Source organism: Cladophialophora bantiana (genome assembly GCF_000835475.1).
Source record: "Cladophialophora bantiana CBS 173.52 unplaced genomic scaffold supercont1.5, whole genome shotgun sequence".
NCBI lineage: Eukaryota > Fungi > Ascomycota > Eurotiomycetes > Chaetothyriales > Herpotrichiellaceae > Cladophialophora > Cladophialophora bantiana.
Window position 1 is genome coordinate 666,057 of NW_015971579.1, and position 20,006 is coordinate 686,062.

At 52.2% G+C, this 20,006-nt stretch overlaps 6 protein-coding genes across 6 annotated transcripts; 2 read left to right on the forward strand and 4 right to left on the reverse strand.

Annotated features, from left to right (window-relative positions):
- Positions 1-2,438: 2,438 nt before the first annotated feature.
- Positions 2,439-4,058, reverse strand: Z519_03831 (uncharacterized protein; the record flags this gene model as incomplete). The annotated part of the gene is made up of 1 exon (XM_016761578.1): positions 2,439-4,058. The coding sequence occupies one exon, from the start codon at positions 4,056-4,058 to the stop codon at positions 2,439-2,441; it is 1,620 nt and encodes a 539-aa protein (XP_016621916.1).
- A 459-nt stretch (positions 4,059-4,517) lies between these two features.
- Positions 4,518-5,414, forward strand: Z519_03832 (uncharacterized protein; the record flags this gene model as incomplete). Its single annotated transcript, XM_016761579.1, has 3 exons — positions 4,518-4,588; positions 4,662-4,722; positions 4,794-5,414. The coding sequence occupies 3 exons, from the start codon at positions 4,518-4,520 to the stop codon at positions 5,412-5,414; spliced, it is 753 nt and encodes a 250-aa protein (XP_016621917.1).
- A 400-nt stretch (positions 5,415-5,814) lies between these two features.
- Positions 5,815-6,846, reverse strand: Z519_03833 (uncharacterized protein; the record flags this gene model as incomplete). The annotated part of the gene is made up of 1 exon (XM_016761580.1): positions 5,815-6,846. One exon carries the CDS (start codon positions 6,844-6,846, stop codon positions 5,815-5,817), a length of 1,032 nt encoding a protein of 343 aa, XP_016621918.1.
- Positions 6,847-8,000: 1,154 nt separating this feature from the next.
- Z519_03834 (uncharacterized protein) lies at positions 8,001-9,351 on the reverse strand (the record flags this gene model as incomplete). Its single annotated transcript, XM_016761581.1, has 3 exons — positions 8,001-8,178; positions 8,240-8,678; positions 8,733-9,351. The coding sequence occupies 3 exons, from the start codon at positions 9,349-9,351 to the stop codon at positions 8,001-8,003; spliced, it is 1,236 nt and encodes a 411-aa protein (XP_016621919.1).
- Positions 9,352-10,245: 894 nt separating this feature from the next.
- Positions 10,246-11,407, reverse strand: Z519_03835 (uncharacterized protein; the record flags this gene model as incomplete). Its single annotated transcript, XM_016761582.1, has 2 exons — positions 10,246-10,310; positions 10,372-11,407. The coding sequence occupies 2 exons, from the start codon at positions 11,405-11,407 to the stop codon at positions 10,246-10,248; spliced, it is 1,101 nt and encodes a 366-aa protein (XP_016621920.1).
- Positions 11,408-16,078: 4,671 nt separating this feature from the next.
- Positions 16,079-16,772, forward strand: Z519_03836 (uncharacterized protein; the record flags this gene model as incomplete). The annotated part of the gene is made up of 2 exons (XM_016761583.1): positions 16,079-16,375; positions 16,431-16,772. 2 exons carry the CDS (start codon positions 16,079-16,081, stop codon positions 16,770-16,772), a joined length of 639 nt encoding a protein of 212 aa, XP_016621921.1.
- Between the last annotated feature and the right edge of the window lie 3,234 nt (positions 16,773-20,006).

A 20,006-nucleotide genomic window follows, 5' to 3' on the forward strand; every position in this document is an offset into this window, starting at 1 on the left:
CCCCCCCCCCCCCCCCCCCCCCAAACCAAAAGACTCCTAGCCACCTTGAATCCGGGGCATGAGATTTCCTTGTACGGAGGACTGCTTGCGGAGAACCTGTACGGGGTTCCCAGGATATCGAGGGTGTCTGGGGCTTCGATGCAGGTCATTGGGTCAATGGGTCATCCAGTGTGGTAGCTAGTGTTTTCGCTTAGAAGCTCCAATCCCGTTTCCGATAGCCTGATAATAGCAAGGAGGTGTGACTTTCTGTGTTTTTGGCAGCCAGAATCCCGGTGTGGAGGGAGGTGGGATGTTCAACCTGGCCGAAGACGAACCTTCAGGGCCTCCTCGCATTCGCCAGATTGTGTTGTACTGCTTTCTTTCCTCCGTCGGAACAAATCACTACTAGTCCAAGAAATCAGTCTGCAACCCGAGGTTCAAGCGGGCAGGTCAGGCAATGGGCTAATTTTGGCGGCTTTCGACAAGAAAAAGCCAAGGTCGAGTTTGGGGGGCCGGGGATTTTGGGCTGGTGGGCTCCTCCTGATACGGCGTCGGCGGCCTTGGCTGGTCGTAAGTAATTCGCCAGGGTGGCGCCAGGGCGGCATCAGAGGGTGCGTTGGACAGTCTAGAAGACATAACGCTTTGTTCCTTCAGGGGTCTAGCGGGCGCCATGGAACATTCATCACCCCTTCGGTCGAAAGGCCTGCGGCTTGTCATTGGCGGGAAATTGAGAGGATGACCAAGACAGCAAGCGAGCGAATGTCTGTCCAGGTGTCTCTTCCCAGTTGTCCAATCTTCCGAATATTAAGCGGTGGTAATACCTCGTACAACGGCAATGGCCCAGGACTCAACTTTCAGAAATCATCGGGTTAACACCAATCGTGCCGGGCCCAAGTTTTCTTGCCCGTAACGTCTAGTGTATGTTTGCCATCGTTGTCATAGTATTCGAAGCTCTTGTGGCATTTTTCCGTGCCTTTTCCGCACTGGTTCATGTCATCTCGAAACCAAATGCTCCTGCAACGTCTTTGCACTGTTTGCAAGGTTGAACTTCGGACAACTCCTTGTTGGTCCAGTTCCACGGGACAAAGGACGGATTCTTCCTTCGGCTAGCCAACTGCTCCTTGCATAGACTTCCTGTTGGACATGGTGGCTTGCAGACCTCGGGCCCAAGTTACGAACAGAACTGAGCGATGGTATTGTTTGCAAAGTCCTCTGAACCCCAAAGCTAGGCACTGGCTGATCCTCGGGACCAGACTCGATGCGTCTCCGTCAAACCGTCCATGAGGCATGGCAGGACAAGACTAGTGAACTGTACCTCAGCCTTGCGTGGTGATGATGAGTATGTAACCCTTCCTCTTTGGCTCTCCGGCTCCTACATATCTCAAGAGGTTGATTCTGACCCTAAACTGTGGCGCTGGAAAAGTCCAATGCTCACAGTCGTTTTGGAGCCCTCGCTCGTCAAGTTCCCCTCGTTGTGGTCTCCTAGACACGCTAACAGAGGAAGGGGAGCAAGAAGTGGAGCTCCCACACTGTCCCGGCCATTGCGATTCCAGGTTCGACTGTCTGTAGGCAGTTATGTCTCGGGCCACTGTTTGCGAGGATCTCAGCCCGGGGACGTGTGACCCCTTCAGCCCATATCTTCCCCGATATCATGCCATTTGCCTCCTCACGCCAATGTGACAACGCAGGGAGATCAGTCGCGCCCAAGCTCAATTTCTCCTTCGATTGTCTAACTGGTCGACTTGCGTTCCTTGGTGAGGACATCGAAATAGCGACTCCACAGCGGCCACAATCCTCCTGGGAATTTGAGATCATGTTTTGCCACATGGAATTGCGAAAGTCTTGGCTTCCCAGCCTCTACAACACCATTAACCTGATGCTGATATTGATATTCTGGAGAATACTTCGGTCTTTCTTTGGCCTTCACTTCTCCGCAGATGTAAGTCGGTTGTGTGGTGAGCTTCCGATCGATATTACAGAGCGACACTCGCCTGAGGTGTTGTCCTGTCCATAAGGTTCAGCAACAGTACGGACCACCAGATACGCCACTAGTTGGATTTAGGCGTGCAGAGATTCTGGCCGCCAAGGTGGCTCTCCTGATCCGTATGCCATGCGTTTTTATTTTCGTGACTGTTGAGCCTCGCTCCGGGCTAGGCAATCTGGCCCCGGCGGGCGCCCAAACTCTGGTCAACTAGGCCTGGGTGGCGCTCGAACACCATTGAAAGCGAGAAATTTGGGTGTCTGGGCTCCATCCACTCGATAGATTGACCCAGATCCTGCATCAGTTCTGGCCTTCTGCACACATGAAGATCTTGTCTTGCTTCGAGCGCATGTGGAAGAGACCGTTCTATTCAAACACCAGGAGATCGAGCCCAGATTCTAATGCTGGTTGGTCCCCAGGTCCGGACTTGGGGAATGTCGACCTCTGACCAGCTACTGTATGTGGATTGCCACCTCGTCTAGCAGGGAAGCTGCGGCTGTGTCTCAGCTCGTTGATTTGCATTGGTCAACGTCTCCCTGGATATCGGTGCGGTAGAACCGCTGAAGGGTGCAGCTTCCGTCTCAGGAATGCAGCACTTGTCGATCGGTCTATCCTGTGTCATTTGGTCCAGAATCCCAAAGGCAATCTGGGTTGTTGCTATCCGCCACCCTTCTTTTGCACCGCTACTCTCTTCATTGCCACTCCGCGATGACAGGAGATCTTCGGTCCAGTTGGCGAGACTCGCGGAGAGCTCCAAAAGATTTCCCAACACGTTGTGAGAACGTGAACCCAAGTTGCAGAGCACTTCCACTTTCGACTCAACCCGAGCCTTTGATACCATAGGCACGTGCAGCCCAGAGAGTACCTCGTCCGAAACAAGGGCCGGCCAAGTAAGGTGTGTCCGCAAGTCAGCAGGCGTAATAGCCTCAATCGCACATAGCCATTCAACCAATTTCGTCATTTTTGCAGCCGCGTCTGAATGACCGAGCGTTGCTGGATGGTCTCCATTCATCACAAAACCAGTTATTTCCACGACGAGCATGGTGATCAGAAGTTGGAGACTGATGAAATAGGCCCATAGCAAGAAGGCTACCTCGCTGACTGCATCTGGGGAAAACACTTCTTTCGCTTCTGCAAGCTTGAACCAAACAGCGTAATAGCTGAGAAACTCGTCATATCCCCAACTCGGAGATACTTGAAATCCAGAAAAGGTCGAATCCAAGGCTCTATAGAACCTTTGGCCAGTACCTGTGTGTTCAATACACGGGTGAGCTGCATGGAGTGCTAACATGCCCTTCGACAGCAATATTTGGAACCTAGAACCTGGTGACAGGCTTGCGCTACCGAGTCTGGATAAGGTTGCGTGTTGGGTCGGAGATCCACTCAAACTACTCTGAATGTTGAAGATCGTCTGCTTTCCTTCATCTCGGATACGGGCCGTGACAAGAGCGCAACCTCTGACGAATGTGGTAAAGTCGAAAGCTGACTCCGGCACGAGAGCAGACTGAAATGCCAAGGCATAGCAAGTTGCCAACATCACATCGTACTCGACTGAGGAGTGATTGGATTTTGCGAATGCATCCTTGAGACCAGCTATTGCGCGGCCCTTGTGGAATAATGCAGTGCATTGGTCATCGTCTACTCCGGTTAGCGTACTCAGGTGCGACGCTGCCAGAGCCAACAAAGCATTCATTAGATGCTCCGAATGGTGACTGAGTTGAGGTACCTCTTGGGTCCAAGCTGACTTGTTGGACAGGGGCAGTGGTGGGTACGCGAAGCAGAGAAAATGGTGGAACAACCGAAGGTCATGCAGAGTGAAAGATGCCGAGACCTTTGACATCTCGACACCCGGTCCCAGCGGCGAATGCTTGATGGCGGCAGCCTTCCCCTGTTTTTTGACCCATCGTTTGATCGACGCCGAATATTGACAGTCCCTTCCCTTCGAGACACAGTTGCTACATCGAGGCTTCTCTTCGCCGCATTTGACATGACGGATCTTGCACGTAAAGCAGCCTGTACGGGACTTGTTGTGGGCTCGACGAACAGCTACCCCGGCGGGAACTATTGTCACGAAGAAGCCGTGCGGGTGACTCGCCATCTGGCCTTCTTGTGTCGCCCTTGTTGTCAAAAATATGGGATCCTAGAGCTTGCTCGAGACAGTCGAAATGGCAGGGAGATTGCTGGCCATGAAAGAGCAGTGCTTGCATTCAAAGATGGAGACAGACACAACTTCACACCATGTCTGCTTCGTCAGCCTGACGTGGACGACGCTATCGCCAATCGGGAATAGTTTGCGATACGAATACGGCTTCCCTTTTGGGGGCTGCATGTCGCCCCACCACCACCGTCATTGGACGGTGACGTCTTCTATCGACTTCAGAGGGTTCTGTCTTGATCTCTTGTCAAAGCAAACTTACCTTCATATTTTGCCCAATCTTGCCGGCAACCATAAGCAGCCTCATTTCCTGTGCACTCACTCTCTTTTCAATGTTCCTGCCCACTGACAATTGACCCCTACTTCGAAAGTGAGTTGGACTCCGGTCAAGGCCAGGCAAACATGCTGCAGCACCACCTCTATTTTATCTTACTCAGGGAGAAGATGTACCCTACTGCCGAACTTGCGGTTGAGTAATAGGTCTTCTCCTCGTGTCAATGCGTTATGGGACTTGATTACTGACACTGTTAAGGTTCCCGTAAGCAGCAACAGAAGGGTTCAATCACCATCAAATATTGCTCCGATCGATGTCGAAATCGAAAACCAGGTCCCGTAGACAATAAGGTTGAGAGAACGGTGGTGTCACTTTTGAATGCAGAGACCTGATCCGGAATTGAGAGAACCGCTGCCAAATCCGAGTTAACCAAGGGCGGCCGACGTATCATTGTGACATGTGATGAGCTCAAAGAGATTATCTTCGGCAGTAAACACGATCCCGCAAAGACATTTGGACGCAAGGAGAATCGCGCAACCGGTGCATTTCAAGGAGAAGGCGAATGGAAAAGTGTCGACGTGGATGAAAATCACGATGGCCACTCGGATCAGGATTTGTCGCTAGTAGAGGCAACTCATCCGCGAATCCGTCCAAAGGTTCGACCTCCTCAGCTAGAATCCGACGTCAGCGGTAGCATCGGTGGAGAGAAAGGTTGGGCCGAGCGTCACTTTGAAACAGCCGAAGAGTACGAAAAGAGGTTGGAGGGACAGCAGCGTGCCGAAGAACGCGAGATGATTCGGCGAGCTGCAAGGCGAGGTGTTACTTTTGGCTTTGAGGTGGGCTTGCCACAATCGGATTACCAAACACAGCAGGTCAAAGGAAACTCAGGGTCGGGTCGAGATGATATCAACACCGAGAATCGACCATCCCAACAGCGGCGACGAAAATGTGAAGCGGTAATGAATGGTTCAGTAGTTGAACCCAGTTTCGCCAAAGGCAATTGGGTTATTCGGTGGAGGGAGTAGGACGTCTGCGTCCTTCAATGCCAACCTCGCGTAGTATGGCAAGGCCATCATCATGGCGATGCTCAGAATGAAGGCGTTGTTGGAAGCTAAGTCGTTCCTCTCGGCACCAGACCCGGAACCCCAGAGGTAAGGGAAACGAGGAAGGTTGCGAAAATTATTGGGCATTTCCCGATACTTGCATTTGAATGTGCCTATTCGGCGGTTCGTGATCAGTCACTATGGGAATCCTTCAACCAAAAAGAACGACCATGAGCCTGCCTTGCTTATCACTAGCACAACGATAACCAGCTCATTGAAACAGAGAGGGGATTCTCTACCAGCGGAACCCGGAGTCGCTTCTGCATCGTGCCTGAGATTGGAAACCAACTAGGGCCCAGATGGCATCTTGTCGAGTCTCCCACTACATGTTCGTGTGAGCCATGCCCCGGGCAGGATAACGATCACCCTTGACAGGGTTTCTTTTCAAGATGTCAGCAATCTCATTCATCTCTGCGTCCGACAGCTCGACGATCGTCGTGTTCTCGATGACCCGCTCCGGCCTGGTGGCGCCGGGGATGGGGATAATGGTACCCAACGTGATCTCCTCTCCGTTTTCCGTGGTGATGGTTCGTCCGCTCAGGCTTCGGACCCAGGCGATGGCGATCTGCGCTTTGGTGACACCCTTCTTCGCCGCGAGTTTCTCAACTTCGTCCACGATCCGGTTATTGTACTCAAGGACGTCGTCCTGGAATCGGGGCAGGTGTTTACGAATATCGCCTTCCGGTATATCAGCGTGCTTGCGAATGGTCTCGCCTGCCAGGGCTCCGCGACTGAGGGGGCTGTAAGCGATAATAGGGATGTCAAGTTTGGCGCACGTTGCGGCAACGCCGTTGCGAAGAATATCCGTCGTCCAGAGTGATACTTCAACCTCGACGGCTGCAATCGGATGGATGGCATTTGCCCTCTCTATTGTACTGGCTTTGACTTCAGACAGACCGATGCCGCCAATTTTACCCTCTTTGATAAGCTGGGCCAGGGCGCCAATAGTCTCTTCAAGCGGTACATCTGGATCGAGCCGTGCACACTCGAAGATGTCGATGTTCTTGGTACCATCAAGAATCTTCAGGCAATCTTCCACGCTGCGACGCACGTTTTTGGCAGAGCCGTCAGGCTTCAGCTGGCCTGGGACTAGGCCGCCCTTGATGCTGAGGACGATCTTGTCCGCATCCCCAGGGTGTAGTTTGAAGTACTCATGAAGCAAATGGCAAGAGTGCCGCTCTGGGGTACCGTAGAGCTCGCCACCATTCCAGAGGGTTGCACCTTGCGAGAGTGCCGTCTCCATGGCTTTGAAGCTGTCGTTAGCTGGCTGTGGAGCCGGTCGCCACGTCAAACCCATCAGACCGTAGCCGACGGGGCCAACGGGCTTGCCCAGGATCTTGACCGTGGCAGACATGCTGGAATTGTTGAGTCTTTAAAAGTGACACCAGGTCCGAGATCTGAGGAAGCGTCTTTGACGTAAACCAAATTCGTTACAAGCTAAAGGGCTCCGTGCTAACGATGGTATGGGGGACGATCGTAAATAGAGAAAATATAGTCAAACTTTGGAACTCGAGCTTTTTGAAAATGCTGTCGACGTTAGGAAGGAGATGGCGTTACGAAACTCAGCTGGTTGAAGAAGGGAAGTGATGATGTCGGCAATGATGCGAATGCTTCAAGTTGCGGAACGGCGCGAAGTCGATATGCAAGGCTTGAATCGATGGACCGGAGAAGAGCTGCTGGTCAATTTAAAGTCCGGCTGGTCAATCTAAAGTCCGGCTGGTCGTGGTTGAACAGCCTTGTGCATACTATGGCAGGTCAGAAAGATCAAAGTCATTGTACTATACTATGGGATACATCTGGGTTCTGTAAAGTACTATCTGCAGGAACAGAAGGGTCGCCGACTATCGTTGGGGGGAAGACAAAAGGAATTCATGCGTTTCATCCCACTGTGAAGACCTGACTGAAGAGAAACCTGAGTGTTGTGTAATCCAAAAAGACCCCCTTCCCTCAACAGCCACGTTCTCGTCCATGCCACTCCAAGTCATGTACAGGTCACGATGTTTTGTAGAGCTTGGTTATATCCCGGTGCCAAAAAAAAAAGAAAAAGTCAAGAGATGGTGACCTCCCAATAAAGCAGAAATGCGCTGGCACAAACCACTTTTTCCCTCTCGAATTCCATCCATCGCAGCCATCAGGCCCACTGACCTCAACCGAGGACTTCCTGGCCCTTGTTACAGTCGTCGGGCATCAAGCCACGCCTTTGTGCATTGGTCATGTCTTCGTTCAATTAATGGAAAACAGTGCGCCTGTCATGTCTTCCTCGCCGAGGTCATTTGGGTATAATATCTATGCTTGGTGATGTTGATGCATATGTTGCCAACAGCAGAAAGGAAGGACTCCTAACATTCCTGCTTCATGCTTGTACCAGTTTGTCGCCGACGCAGCGGTCGCAATGCTGGAAAGATAAAATTGAGAAACTCGTCACTTTGATGAAGGGTATCATTGATCACCGGTATCTTCACACAGCAAATCCGATGCAGAGCCCGCTTGTGCGCCGAAGTGCTAAAATTATTCAAATTGCTCATTTTGCGTGTCGGTAACTGTGTCGCTCAGGTTGATGAGGAGTTGGGCCAGACATCGCTTGGTGGCAGCGTCATCCCGGAGGACATTGGAAAAGGTTGCATCCCGAAGTGGCTCTGGTAGGCACTGCCGCAGTGCTTGACGAGCTCGATTGTTGTCACTTAGCCTGATAATTTGGTCAGTAACCCACGACAATCTTGAATCTGAAACCTGGACAGACGGCTAACCTCAAAAAGCATCTCACCACGTGTTTCAAAAGCCGGACGGTCTGAGTTTCGACCAAGCCGATGACCATGTTGCTCAGGACGGTGCCGACTGCGTAGAATCGTTCGTAGGTGGCACAGATATATCCTAGACCTGTGTCATCAAGCAGAATCTTCTGCACAATGAAGATGGCAACAGTTTTGGACAATTCGCTGCCTGTCTCCATGATACGCAAGCAAAGTGGGATGATCTCTGTGGTCAACAGGAACGTGATTGTTGGCGAAGAGTTGTTGGTATTCCCGTGTGCTCCGGGGGTGCCTGTCGGGTTCATGGAGACACCAGATGAGGGTTCATTCTTGACTAGAGCGCCGATGACACCAAGCGAAGTGAGCCGCAGGTATTCGAAAGGTCTTGACTTGGAAGTGGTGTTCAAGAAAGGATAGAGAAATAGTGGAATGTGAGCTGACGGCTGAGATTAGCATCGTATCCGCATTTCGAGACCGTGAGAATACTTACCATTGAGAAACAGCCCTCTAGTTTCATTGTGGCTCGCCACACATTGAAGCAAGGCCAAGGCGTTGCACACACGGTTACTGGCCGCCGCGGTGAGCTGACTTGGATTCAGCAGTGGATAGACCGAGATAATCTCTTGGAGCAGACTGGTCATGACGCCAAAACTGTGCCAGAGAACCAGCGCGAGCTCAGGCACTTGTTCCCTCTTTTTACTGAGTTCCATCAGAGCTCCCTCTCTTCTGTTCGGATCCATCAATTCCGCCACCCATTGTAAGACCTTGCGATTCTCTTCCGACAGTTGCTGATCCATGCCGGGCGATGCCTGTTCGTTCATCGAGGTCAAAGATGGGCCCATGGGATTCTGCGCGTTGTCGGCCGCAGCCTGCCGGTTTGCGTTCTGCACATGGGAAGAGTTATGGTTCGGATTGATCGCGAGTCGGGAGTAATGTTGCTGTTGTGCGGCGGCAGCAGCAGCAGCAACAGCGGCGGCTTGGGCTTGCGCCTGTTGTTGCCCGTGGCTCAGAGTCTGGTGACTCTGCTGCGGACCATTGTGCTGCCAGGAGGATTGATCATGCTGGTTGTACTGTTGCTGATGCGAGTAAAGATGCTGTGTCTGAAGCATGGTGTTCGGGGTGTCGATCTGAGGTTCAGGCCAAAGTCATTCTCAGGTCAAAAGGGTGAGGCAGGACGGAGGAAAATTGGCAGACACTCGAATGATGGTGAGTGAAAGACCGTGGTTCAAGTGACTGAGCAGATTCGAGGACAATGTGAGAGACTAAGATCCTGAAGTATAGAGGCTGGGACTCGACAATGAAAGAACAAAGGGATTCGATGCAGGTTGCAGTTTGCAGATTGCAGAGCGGGGAGCGGGAACGAAATGGAATCGGCCCCCTACATGTACTTACGGTCTGCAGCAAACTCGAAAAGGATCAACGAGCATCACGAGCTAACCGCGGGCTCAGGGCGCAGTTCTACTGGGTACGTAGCTCGCCGTACATGCCTCTGGTAGCGGGGAGGAGGCCTAGTGAGCCTTAATGCTTGGCAGCTTAGTTAAGATGGAGACCCTGGGTGACACGGCGATGTCACCGAGGCTAGGGGGCTCACCTTCACTACCGCCTAGAGACCGCCTGTTAACAACTACTGGCGCTACCTAAACATCCTTATAGGCACACGATACGCTTGTTGCTGTTACGTACCACTGAGCCACATTATCAGCCAAGTACCGAGAACACTGACACCACCACATTCCAGAAACTGCAAACCTCCAGGCAACGGTGGCCACATATTTTGACTGGTCGGCAAGCTATGTCGCAGTGCTTCCAGATGATTTCATTTGTGCATTCTGCCCATCATTGTACTCCGTATACTCATTTCCATCTACAAGTCTCGTCCATCAACTGTAAGAGGGCGTCCCTTCATTACACCCCATGTCCAACGTTCAGGTTCCGGCGTCCAGAACCCCCCATCGCAATGCAATATGCTTCGCTAAGAAACAAAATGAATTTGGAATCATTATCTACATTTCATCGTCTCGACCTTGATCTGCTGCTTCGCCTCGTTCTTCGATCTGAAGAGCTTTCACTACCTGTTGCAAAGTTAGAACACTGTGAGAAGGAGAGACCAGAGAATCAGTTGTACTTACTTGATACCGTGTAGTCCGAAAAGTAGGAGGAGCCATAGCCGGAGCTGCTCTTATCGTCACGTCGATTCCTCCTCTTCAGACCAAGCCACAAGGCTAGAGCCCCTAATGCTGCAGCCATCCAGCCTGCCGTTCCCCATCCGCTTCTCCTCTTCTCTTCCACGACCTCGCTTCTCGCGGGTCTTGTTCCGAACCACGTCCTTCGTCCTCTTCCGTCCCGGTGCGAGTGTCTTTCGACATACACTTCTTCTTCCGTACGTCTTCGTCGTGGTCCGAGGCCGAAAATGGCCAACAGTCCGTCAATCAATCCTTTGAAGATGCAGCAGGCGCAGAACAGGATCAGGAGGAAAATGCCAGCAATGACGCCAATCACAATGCCGGCAATTGCGCCGCCACTCAACCCACCGCCGGAACTGGATGACGGTCCAACAATGATGCTGCCGTCCGTTCCGACAGGCGTCTGGAAAGGTGCTGTGGTAGTGGCACCTCCGATGCTCGTTACGGTGACAAGAGTGTTGCTGGTAGGTCGGAGTGGGGCACTGGCTGTGTTGGTAATAACAGTTGTCACGGTATACAGGCTGCTATAGTATCCAGAACTTCCCCCACCCACGGCTACACAGATTCCCGGAGATTGACAGAACTGCCCCGACAAACAGCAAACGCTGTCGCAGGGAGTTTCGCCCAGCGAGTATGAACAGCTGATGGTGCTGACAGGCACGAACGAGCTGTAGGTAGAGGTGACGGTCTTCAGATCTGTCTGAACAAACGTTACAGTGGTGTATTCCCATTGTCCCGAGGCGGTTGTCGTGGCTCCAGCTCCGCACTGGGCCTCGTTGTTGGCGTCGGTATAGCAGACCTGGTCGACTTCACAGCATAACTGGCCGTAGTATCCGCATGGGTTTTCACATCTCTTCTCGATATCTTGAAGGTCTTCAAAGCTCTGGAGGAAGTCGGGCAAGAGTCCTGCAACAACGGATCGCAAGAACAGGGCGGTGAGGAGGAGCGAGGTCAGCGACGACGGTGTCTCATGGAATCGCATGGCTGCAGCACAGAGTTGAGCGTTGGTTTGGAGCTAAAGTCGATGCAGATGTGTATCCGAGTGTTATCTTCGCATTGAGTGTAGATTGATTTGGGCTGGGTGGTTCGATGGTCGGATGTGAAGCAGTGGTTACGGTATCCCGCCCTCGGCCTGCGAAACCTTCTGATCTTCTGCCGAGTGAAGAACAGCAATAGAGAAGAATCAGAGCTCGAGAGTATAAAACAAATGAAGAAAGTGTTAGCGTAGGGTAGAAGCGTGAGGGTATTTTTGGGCGGTGGAAGCGTGTGAGGTACCAGCCTCCTCCCGCCCTGCCACCCGAATATTTAACACACGAACAAATTGAGACGTGCAGCGAAATTAGATAGCTTGCCAGGTGGCTGGGAGACAATAATCTGGCTGGTTAGGAACATGCGACTCGGATACTGCCATTGAGAATCGTGAAGAGGACGTTCTTACGATGCCCGCGGGTGTTGGGTTGATGTGCTGCAAGCAAGGTGCGGGACTGGCAGCTGGGACTCGACTTCGGACTCGGGGGGGCTGTTGGCACCCACCAAGCACCAACTTGGCACCCAACTGACAGCGGGCGATCCCATTCCTCAGCTGCATGTCCTGTCCAGGCAAGAGCCATCTGGTGATCCTGCTTTCGTAAATACTTGATGACTGCTGTTCCGGTCGAGCGTGAGGTATGAGGTGCGGAGCAGACAATTGTGATCTTCTCAGGAGTCGAAGAGTTCTCCCTCCGGAACCCTTTCTCGGGAGCTCATCGCGTGCCCACTTTGCTGTGCTGCCTGGTTGCCCTGTGCTTGCCCTGTGGCACTTGAAGGGCGTCGCCACATTCATCTCACTAGCCACAACTTGGCGGCTTGGCAGAGATCGTTGTTATGTCCCAACCTCTCGGCAGACTTGCCTATCACATGATACATTAGTGACTAGGAGAACTCCATCCTCAATACTCGGTATTGTGTTCATCCTTGCACCTTCACCCTTCCAGATTACCCTCCAGTTTATCGTCTGCTTTGGGTGTCGGGATTCCAAGATTCCAAATCTTCCTCACCTGGATGTTTGACAGTGACGCTCTACAACCCCACCAATGACCATACAGCCCATACTAGACGACCCCAAACACTAAGACGAAGCTGGATGACGTCAATAGGTTCAAGTGTGTTTCCGAGGATTTCCGGCGAGGCTGGACAAGCTAGGAAGTCGTAACTTGAATGGCAAGGTGAATAGCACTCGATATCGAGGTAAACCCATTCAGATGGAACCCTTCTGGAATCAAATGACACCACGTAAACACGTGGGGCGGCCCACTATCACAACTGGCGCATGACCATCCTCACCTTGCACCGACAAAAGGGCCTTGTCCCTGAGAGCCTCAGGCTCTTTCACCGGAGGTATGCCCGTCTCTATCTAAGCTTCCCTGACCCAAGACTGCCCAGGTGTATACCAAGTAGTGCTATAATCCCTGTCTTGTACACTGAGCTAATCCATAACTACGGAGTATCGACACATTAGGTTTTAATGACGTCCATCGTCTAGGTGGTGTGACACATCCACTGAGCGCAGCAGGAGGAGCGAGGTTTGACGACATTGAAAGGTATTTTTTTTTTCTTTTGGGGTTTCATCCCACTACAGAGACCCCAGTTAGCGAGACAGCCTCAGTTTCCATTTTGACCAGCCCACAATGTCGTCTGCACTTGCGTTACTATCCATACACCGCAAGATGGGAAAGGCTGCTTACAACTGCGCGAACGCTGATAACGTCAGCTACCAAGCCGGTCTCAATTTCCTTGCTAGCCGCCTATTTTTTTTCCCAGGAAAACCAATCAACTGCTCTGTTTCCAGATTTGGGCGCTTGACGTTATGTCGGTATAGCCCAATGCCCAAATTTTGCAAAGTGGCCTGGACCTCGACACAGAGGGACTTTGACTAGAAGTATCGAGGTGGAAAGCATCCAAGATGTATCTGTTCAGACCACTACATTCCCCACGAAAGCTTTCCAAGTCAAGTTGCTGGTAGTGCCCGAATAGGCACATGAGGATATTGGGTTGCTCACAGGGGGGTCTCTGCTTTAATGCCTTCTGTCTTGGCTCTTGGGCCCAGGGCGGAGGATTTTTGCCGGTATCCGGACTTTGTGGGTGCCAACCTGCTGAACGAGCAGGTCCTTGTCGAAAAGAGGCTTAAGGAACGCAACCTTGAACCGACTTCAGATTAGTCACCCCGTCGGATGATCTGCTGCAAGAAGTGCTGCCTAATGTTCCACAGGACTTCTAGGTGCATATTGCAGATTCTCGGTTCCAATAAGCTAAGCTCTTCCAGCTTCCACTGCTGCCCCTAGATATAAACGGAGAATTCACGTGGCAGAAGGGTCAGTGTTTGCCTCAGCGCCGCAGGTGTGGCCATCAGATCTTGGGAGTATGTTCAGATCTTGCGTGCCATGCCCCATTCCTGCAAGTGTCCATGTTCTTGCTAACAGCCACAGTACTCATCTAGGAAACAAACTCATCTATAACGTGTCAGGCCTGCGGGGTCCATTTTGTTCCGTTCAGTAGGCATCTTCAGGCCATGGAGGTCGACGGTTTGGTCAGTATCTCGGTTTCTGGAAGCGCACCGTTTCATGCCAGATCAGGTAGGCGGCGACCGCCAAGGCTGCAGAAGATCGACTGTCTTCCAGAAGGCAGATCACGTTCTGGATGATTTCCTGACTCAGGTTCGCGCCGGTATCCTGGGTTCATGGTGAAGCGGTGCGACCCGGCAAGCTCCAATGCAGTGAGAAAATGGTGGGCATATCAACACATACGTACTTTGAGAAGACCCTGCTTTGTCCCTTCCCCCTTCAGTAGTGATCGCTATGTGCCTGCGGAGAAAGCAGAGTGGCCAGTCATGCCACTTTCCCTAAGGTGTTCCAAGGGGTCATATCCGCTTGGTCCATTGAAGAGTCGTCCATTCAGTCCGAATGTCCAGAATCCGGGGAGAGACGCCATTTACCCATATCAGCACCATTCAAGCGCTGGCCGTGCTAGCACTGCCCCTTCACAGAAGTCATGTAAGCATCCGTCAGTCCACCTACACCACAACACGCCAGTTGACAGGATCGCTGAAACAAGCATCGATCTCAAGCTGATATTTCCTGATCGGTCTTTACGCACAGGACGAAAAGGCATCTTCTCTGGAGAGTCCACGCTCCTCTGGGTGTGTGCATCAGGGTCACCGGCAGCTACAGCTATTATTAGTGTTAGAAGCATGAGGATAATTGCCGAAGACTCGTTCACAAGAGACGGTGAGTTTCTCCTCAGATGGCCGTGGCTGCAGCCTTGGTTTCGACTCATCACCGTAGTAAACAGCAAATCAGGAGAAAATTCCTGCTGCTGTATTTACCCGCCACCCGCTGGGAGAAACGACAATATACCACTGGCTAATTAAAGGTAGAGGTTAGGGACACTGTACGCTTTTGCGCTACTGGTGGGTATGCTTTGTTGCCATTATTAGCTAGCCATATGCTACTTTTTGTAGCCAGGTACTCTGTACTCCGTACACCTTGACATGCCTCCGTTTCCGGCATCACTGAACATGGCAAACAAGGCTTTGAAGGTGCTCGCCAACACGCCCTGCCTATATTCTGCAAGGGCGTTTCAGCCTCGCTCAGGCCAATGACAAGATCCAGATCTATTGTGGGTTGACCAAGGCACTGTGACAGACGCCTAGGTTTTTGGGGGGGGATCAATTAGTGCTGTCTCGGGGTGTCACGAGCCATGGTAAGTTCCGGCCACTATGTCATTGAGCAGGTCGGTCCGGGTCGGGGGCTTCCAGGCCACCAGGGTCGCCAGAATGCGGATATGCGGCGGGTATTTTCACTGCCTCTGGGTTCCTCGAACGGAGCCCCTTCCTACCCAGTATGTACGCCGTACTCGTATGGATGTAACATGCACTCACCCAGCTGCCCTCCATGCCTCCATGTCTATATGTCCACAAATTTAAACTTGCTTCTCCGTAGGTATGTAGATAATAGCAAGGCGGCTCCTGCTCCGTCATGATGCCTGGGCTCGATAGCACCCTCGGCGGAATGACTCTACGAGTATGCCAGGGGATTACAGCATCTCCAACCCTACCTGGGACACCCTACCAGCAGAACGGAGCTATTTCCACAATCGTTAGCGTTCAACTAGGGCAAGCCACTTTCTGCCCCTCTAGGAAAGGAGCACACTAAGGTTGCATAAAGGTTCTGGCTGACTGATGAAGGCATAACTGGGTCTTGCTGCACAGTGAGATGGTGAACTAGCAGGGGTCTGCATGTTTAATGCGCCTTCTCAGAAGGGAATAGCCCACTCTCTTCCATTTCTCGCGCCTGACAAGGGTTATGCTGGGTCTTCCACCTTGACCGAGACGCCAGCACTGTATCGAAACTGCTGCTCCGAGTGGGCGACCCTGGGCGTTTCGAAACCACACAAAGCTTTCGTGTCCTCTCCAAGCATAGCACGAAGCACACCACCTCTACGACCCGCGCCAGCCTCGTGCTCGGCGGGCCTTGTATAAGAAATGCCCTTGCCCCCCACCATTTGCCATCGCAGCCCCTCCTCTCTCCAACCCAACTGACAACTGAACTTCAAAACGAAAGCATAAGTTTGAACATCTTCGTATATTCCCTAGCAGCCCAACACATCTCAGAACATCATGGCCGACTACCGCTCTGCCAATGGCTGGCCCCAGCAATCCGCCAACTACTCGCCCATGGATACCTCATTTCAATGGGACTACGCTGGCGTCCAGTCTCCCAAGAATATGGTTAGCCACTACAACGACCTTTTGCAGCGAGCGGCCGACTTCTATGCCACGCTCGACAACTCCTTCGACAGCATGTCGTCGTCTGGCTCAGACAGCTCTTACCGATCAACGCCAGAGCGACGAGTATCGCCGACGAGTAGCAACGTCGTTGCCCAAGTCAAGAGTTCCATTCCCGACAAGATCGAGGTAAGCTTGAGTACCGTTCATTACAGCGGGGTCGACGCGGCTGACATGTCCACAGAGGAGACGAGAACAAAACCGCTCTTCGCAGCGAGCATACCGCGAACGCAAAGAGCGCCATCAGAAGGAGCTCGAAGAGCAAATCACCCAATGGCAGCAAAAACACCAGCTGCTTTCCCGATCGTACTCGCAGCAGACCGAGGAAGTCGCCCGACTGAAGGCCCAAATCGAGCAACTCAATAATGAAATTACTCAGCTCCAGTCTGGCTTGCCCACTCTTTGTGGCTCATTATGCCAGTCACCCCAGGAATTCGACCTGGTGCCATTTTTCAACGCAGATGCGCTAAGCCCACAGAGCACTCCACGGCTATCGCATTCCATTCCTAGCAGGCGCGGCTCCTAAGAGTCCAGCCACCGCAGATGAATGACGTAAGAGTGATTTTACTGGTCAGCATAGCGCAAGGCTGGGGCGACAAGGGGCGTTGGTACGAACAGGGAACGCGGAGTTCTGGCATTGGATTGTGCAAGGGATGATCAGATGTGCATTTGAACGCGTGGCAACTTGTGCATTCTATTGTGTTTTGGTCCTGGAACCTGTATGCGGATGTTTGCATCAGTGGGAGAGCAGACGTTCGGAAAATTGTCCTAAAAGGGGCTGTTTGAGATGTCTTCGTCGGTCAGAAAGGCACGTAATACTTAGGTTACGATGACAGGCACTGGTGGCTGGGGCAGGCTCCATCGAACGTGTTTTGATAGAACCCTTTTCTTCCCGAATCGGCTCGCGCCAAATGAAAAACAATCGACCGGGCAGAGATCTCGATCGTACAAAGCCCATTCCTTCCAGACAAGTCATGCTTCTCACGGAAACAATATCAACCGATTTCAAGTTTAACGATCCTGCATCATCCCAAGCCAACATCGACACTGAGGCCATGGCCATCTTCAGCATGCCCCCTTCTGAGAACTCGGGGAGACCTTTCATGGGTTTCGGCTCAGGTCCGGGCTTTATTCCCAAGCCATGCCCTTCCAGGAAGTGGGTCCTTAGCAGGTCGCCTGGGAAAAAGGGATCGACCCGTTGGTACGACGCGAAGCAATGAGCTCAGCAGGATCCTCTGAGTAAGAAGGTCCGGGCTCTTACATAAGTTACATAACCATTGCCAACAAGGGCCCGCCTGGAGCTCTCCTGTGCTGGATGTTTCTTGGCAACTTCCATTCTCGTGGAGGTCCACGTGGGAGGGTTGACGGAAGGACTGACAAGTCGCTAATGGGCGGTGGCCTGTAGGGTCTGCGGAAACCGCTTTGGGCTGCACTGTGGGCGATGAGCACTGGCAAATCACGACCTGCCATACCCCGTTTCCCTTGCAAGCCACCGAGAAGTATCCCTGGAACTGGTCCTTCTCGTTCTCTGCTTCTGCCCCTGCAAGGGAATTATCCTGGGAGGCATTGCCATCTGAGCAATGCTCCAGACGTTCCTCGTCCGTCTTCTTACCCGCGGGCAAGTCCAAGGCCCTAATTGGGTGTATTGGCTCATCCCAAGGATGCAGAACATGCAACAAGTCATGACCCAATCACGGGTTTGCCGCGAACTACCCAAAGAGGCCAAGATCCGACGAAGGGCGGGAAATCAGATAGCTAAAGAATTTGCTATATCTTCAACAATGTTTGCAGACAAGCTCGTCGCATGGGGAGAGGGAAGACAGCCGTTAGAGAACTCGGATAGTCGGCTTGGCTGCTCGAGCAAAATGTACCCAAAACGCTTGGAAACTCTTGGGACACGAAATTGGGAAGACGCTGAAACAACACGGCTGATTCATCGCATTTTGCCAGTGACGTGGGCTGAGCCCTCAAGCGAGGTGTTCTGCTGCACGACAAAGGCGACAAATCCAATGCCGAACAGCATCGGGCAGGCAGCATTATGAAAGCGACCCCATGTCTTCGGCTTTTTAGGGTTGGGGGAATCCGTATTTCTACCGGAATGCCTATCAAAACGCTACAAGACGGCACAGCGCCTTACCTAAGCCCTCGCTTCTTGGACAACTTTTACGCAAAACCATGCACAGTGAACCATCCATCTGTGCCAGTCAAGGTGCTTGTAATATCGCCTCTCGTGGATTGAATAGGCCGTGCAGAAGAGAGAGTACTCCCAAGGGTTCTCTCAATAACCATGTGCTTTGTGCACGTGCTCTTCAAGCACGCAATCGGGAAGGTGCTCATCCCACTTCTTCCCATCCTTTTTAACGGCCGGTGTGCCAGTGATACCGGTGGAAAAGTTGCGAGGGGAAAAGGACCAAAGATGGTATAACAACCGAACCGCCATCTCGCATATTGGCTATGGACCTTTTAGGAAGTCGTACTCCACAGCGCTCCAAACTCTACCCTGCTCCATTGTGGTCCCTTTGGGTCCTTCCTCCGGCGCACTTGGCAAGGGCCGTCGAGCGTTCGAGACTTTGCAGTGCCTGGTCATCGGTGGACAGCTATACCAATCGGAGGTAAGGAGCAGTCAGACTATACCTCTTTTCACAGGTGCACTAATGTTTTTGACAGGGGCTGATCCAAGGATCATGGCGCTCTTTGACGCCCGGTTGAAAATCTCCAGGAAGCATTCTGCCTGGTTCTACCAGCATACCCTTGGCAATCAAGATTCATGCAGGCAACGCCACCAATTGGGAACTCTCTTCTGACAGATCTCTATATGCCTTGGCTTTTGCTCATGGCTCGAGACGATGTGTGGTACCTCCGGTATAGCGCAAAGCAAAAGGTGGCCTGACCAACGGCTTTCCATGTCCAACCACCCCCACTCATGAAAGAGCCTCGCTGGGCAGGTCTTGCGAATCGGGTTTCGCCTTTTTCGGTGCCAGAATTTGGTGGTAATGTTCGTCTACAAGTAATATCCACAAAGCTTCCGGAACCCGCGAACTAGGCCTCTCAAATCTCGACGCTTAAGGATAGGAAACCACCCGTGTATTCACGGAAAAGATCGTCGATCCATGCCATCGAATCGCTTGCTGTATTCGATCCCGGCAAGCAAAAGCAATGCACCATAATATCTGTCTGAATCAGCCCGTTCCCCAACAGTCCCATCAAGCGCCCAAGAATATCGGATTCCTTCCGCCATCGCCGGCACTATTAAGTTTCCAGAATACTGCTGAAAACGATCGAGATCTTCCTCTGCTGCAACATGCACTACAGATTTGCGGGGACCCTGCATCCAACAGTTCGCAAGTAGCAGGCGTAGCTACCCATGGACTGCCGGCACTTCTCAAGGAGGCCACGGTTGTAACGTGTCTTGCGTGTGATACAGCTCCAACAAGCGGTGTCGCTCGCTGATCGTTACATTTTGTTCGGACTGAAATGCCCAGCCCCCCTGTTCTAGTTGGGGAATTGTGTCTTGAACGGAGACATTCTCACTTCATCCCTCCCATCAGCAATTCCATCTAGCTGCCCCGTGACCAAATACGAATCTGTCTCGTAATGAGTCCAGGAACAGAATTATTGACCGACTGCTCAGCCAGGACCTAACTCCTCGCTTCCGGCAAATCACCGGGCTTCGAGATAATTTTTGCACTGCGCGTGGCTTTCGAATTCTTTATTGTCCACATCATCAACGGTCGCTTGCTTGCGTCATTGAAAGTGTACA